Here is a 3,424-nt window from a genome sequence, read left to right as displayed (position 1 = left end):
TAACCTTTCTGATCTGTCTAATGAATATATAGAGTGCAATGAAGAATAAGGTGGAATTGAAGAAGGAGCCTCAGTCTTCTTTCATCCTTTTTATTCTACTTTTCCCAGACATAAATATGGTGCAAATAGCCCCTCACTTACTGAGAGCCCACTAAAGGACTTACGATCTGTTTATTAAGGAGATGATTAAGGAGTCAGGAATTTTTCCTGAAATCTCAATTTTGAAAGACAAAGCCTTACACTTTCTCTGTCGAGTAGGGACTGTGTAATTTTTAGGAGTATTAGAAAAAATATTAGGGGGTGAGCAGTGGATTGACGCACCATAGTCACAGTCCTCGTATGTCTGAGATTTGAGGTACTTAAAATCCTGCTAATTGGTCTGTTGTAGAACCCACAGCCTTTAATACTCTGTGTAATATTCGTATTAGAAACAGCTAATTTCAGCATTATTAAAAGTTACATATTTTAAAACATGACTTTCCATGAAACTACTTTTGTTGGGTCATGAATTTATAGAATACATTTTTGTTCTCAAAGCATTGTCACTGTTACCTTAGAACAATCCCTAAAAGAATCCTGTATTGTCCTCATTTTGCCAGAAAACAAACGGAGCCTCAGAGAGTGAATTGACTTGCTTACATAAATAGTAAGAGGTCAAGTCAAAACTGGAACGCCAACGTATTCTACTTATAATTTTAAATAATCTCTAATCACTGTCGATCAAGGATTTTTGTTTTGTTTTGATTTTTTTTAGTGTTTAAACGTATTTTTTTAAGACGTTAAAGTAAGCTTTTGACTTACAATGTCTCAGATCTCTAGCATCTCCTGTCTGATTCGTTTAATCTTGTCATGCATCAGTTATTCAAGCCGATTGTGATCAGTTTTGTTAAATAACTTATTGTTGTGGGTCTTTTCCTTCCTCAATAATCTGTGCCCAGGCTCATACCAGGGTGGGAGCAGATACCTCTCAGGACATACAGCTCTTTGGCATAGGAATTCAGGCTGAGCACTGTGAGATTGACATTGCATCTGATGGGGATGTGTCTCTTACTCCAAAAGAAAACGCAAGGTAAGAAAAGCCAGCGGCTGCTTACCATGTCTCGGGTGCTTCATTTTCAGGAGAAGACTCCCCCCTTTTTTTGTTTGCTTCAGTTATATCAAAGTCAAGGATACACTGGATCAGCAGGGGGATTTGTTTTCCTGGTGTAGAGAATGATGGAACAACTATTTAAGAACACTATCTTTGGGATCTTCTATAAAGGTTTACGGTCCTGGAAACCCTATGGGGCAGTTCTGCGCTGTCCTGTAGGGTCGCCATGAGTCAGAATCGACTCAGCAGCAGTGGGTTTTTGGTGGGCTTTGGGATCTGGGAGATTCTGCCTTGACTGGCTGTGTGATCTTGATACGTCCTTATCTAAACTTCAGTTTCCTCATGTGCTAAATGGGGTTAATAGTGCCTACTTCTTAGGAATTTCTAAGATTAAATAAAGTAAAACTTACCAGTCACTTGGCTCAATGCCTGACGTACGTAAATACGGAATAAAATTAGTTGATGTTATTCAGTGTAATGTGTAAGAGAACAGTTAATCTGGACTAAACCAAAAGCTAAAAAGTTTCCTGAATACAACCAAACACTTCGATGGACAGAGTAACAGGGGTGGGGTTCTGGGGACCATGGTTTCAGGGGGCATCTAGTTGGCATAACAAAGTTTATTAAGAAAATGTTCTGCATCCCATTTTGGTAAGTGGCATCTGGGGTCTTAAAAGCTAGTGAGTGGCCATCTAAGATACATCAATTGGTCCCAACCCACCTGGAGTAAAGGAGAATGAAGAACACCATGGACACAAGGAAAGTATTAGCCCAAGAGACAGAAAGGGCCACATAAACCAGAGACTTCATCAGCCTGAGACCAGAAGAAGTAGATGGTGCCCGGCTACCATCAGTGACCACCCTGACAGGGAATACAACAGAGAGTCCCTGATGGAGCAGAAAAGTGGGGTGCAGAACTCAAATTCTAGTAGAAAGACCAGACTTAATGGTCTGACTGAGACTGGAGGGACCCTGGAAGACATAGCCCCCAGACTCTCTGTTAGCCCAGAACTAAAACCATTCCTGAGGCCAACCCTTCAGACGCAGATTAGACTAGACTATTGGACATAAAATGATACTCATGAAGCGTGTGCTTCTTAGTTCAAGTAGATACATAAGACTAAATGGGCAGCTCCTGTCCGGAGGTGAGATGAGAAGACAAAAAGGGACAGAAGCTGGTAGAATGGGCATGAGAAATCCTGGGTGGAAAGGAGGAGTGTGCTTTCACAGTATAGGGAGAGCAACTAGGGTCACATAACAATGTGTGTATAAATTTTTGTATGAGAGAGACTAACTTGAATTATAAACTTTCACTTAAAGCCCAATTTAAAAAACAACAGTTAATCATATAACTCCATTGCACAAACATTTCCTAAAACAGGCCGTAATATGTAAAAATTTGAGAATCGGGAGGATAGTATATATTTTTTTTATTTCTATTAAGTGATGTCTTGAATTATTTTACAATCAGGTATAAAGTTTAAACAAAGTCTATAAGATATTAACACAATTTCGTTTAGAGCACTGTACTGCTTATAAGGACAACATTACATTCATTTCAAGTTTTTCTGTTAATATAGGCCATATTAATTTCTAAATGATGAAAAACTGAGCTAACAATAATAGCATACACAGTTCATGAAAGTGTGTGTTATAGTGATATCGTTGTTAAGATATTCTTAAGATACTTACCGGTACAATGATACTATTCCTTGATTTTTTTTTATTCTGAATTCAAATAGTCTTTAGTTGTCATACACGGTACCTGCCTGTTATGAAAAGAAAGGGTCAAAATTGGCTAAAGAGCTTCTTTTCAGTGTTGCAGTTGGGAACACTGGTAGCCTTGGGACACGCAGGTACCCTAGAGCTGTGGGGATGGAAGAAAAATGTGCAAAACCTGCGGAAACAGATTGTCAGGCCTTTCTCCCTCACATCTGCTGGATGGGTTCAGACTGCCAGCCTTTTGGTTATCAGCCAAGTGCTTAACCACCACGGCTCCTTTGAGAGATGCTGTCTGCCTTGTTATGCTTGTCTAGATCCTGTATTCTGTAGTGTTTACAAATGGTGATCTTCTGTTATTACTTCTCCGTGTGTTGGTTGGAATACTTCTGTTAAGAAGAGGTTCCCCGGTTACCTCTTTGGCTCCCAGAGCTGGTGTTCGTGCCTCTTACCCACCATCTTCCCTGTGTTCCCTCAGGTCCTGCGTAAATGGCACCCTCGTGTGCAGCCCCACCCCGCTGTGGCACGGCGATCGGATCCTGTGGGGAAATAACCACTTTTTTAGGTAACATCTTTGTGTTCAGTAATAGTGTCGTATAAAATTTTCACGTTACC

At 40.1% G+C, this 3,424-nt stretch overlaps 1 protein-coding gene across 1 annotated transcript in view; it reads left to right on the top strand.

Annotated features, from left to right (window-relative positions):
• KIF13A (kinesin family member 13A) overlaps positions 1-3,424 on the top strand; it is a 285,225-nt gene that overhangs the window by 174,307 nt on the left and 107,494 nt on the right. The window contains 2 exon segments of the mRNA XM_023737492.1: positions 939-1,069; positions 3,288-3,392. Coding sequence (XP_023593260.1) covers positions 939-1,069; positions 3,288-3,392 — 236 coding nt within the window.

The sequence above is a fragment of the Trichechus manatus genome, unplaced genomic scaffold (genome assembly GCF_000243295.1).
Source record: "Trichechus manatus latirostris isolate Lorelei unplaced genomic scaffold, TriManLat1.0 scaffold00103, whole genome shotgun sequence".
NCBI lineage: Eukaryota > Metazoa > Chordata > Mammalia > Sirenia > Trichechidae > Trichechus > Trichechus manatus.
The sequence above is the reverse complement of the archived record's forward strand: the minus strand, read 5'-3'. Positions and strand labels throughout refer to the sequence as shown.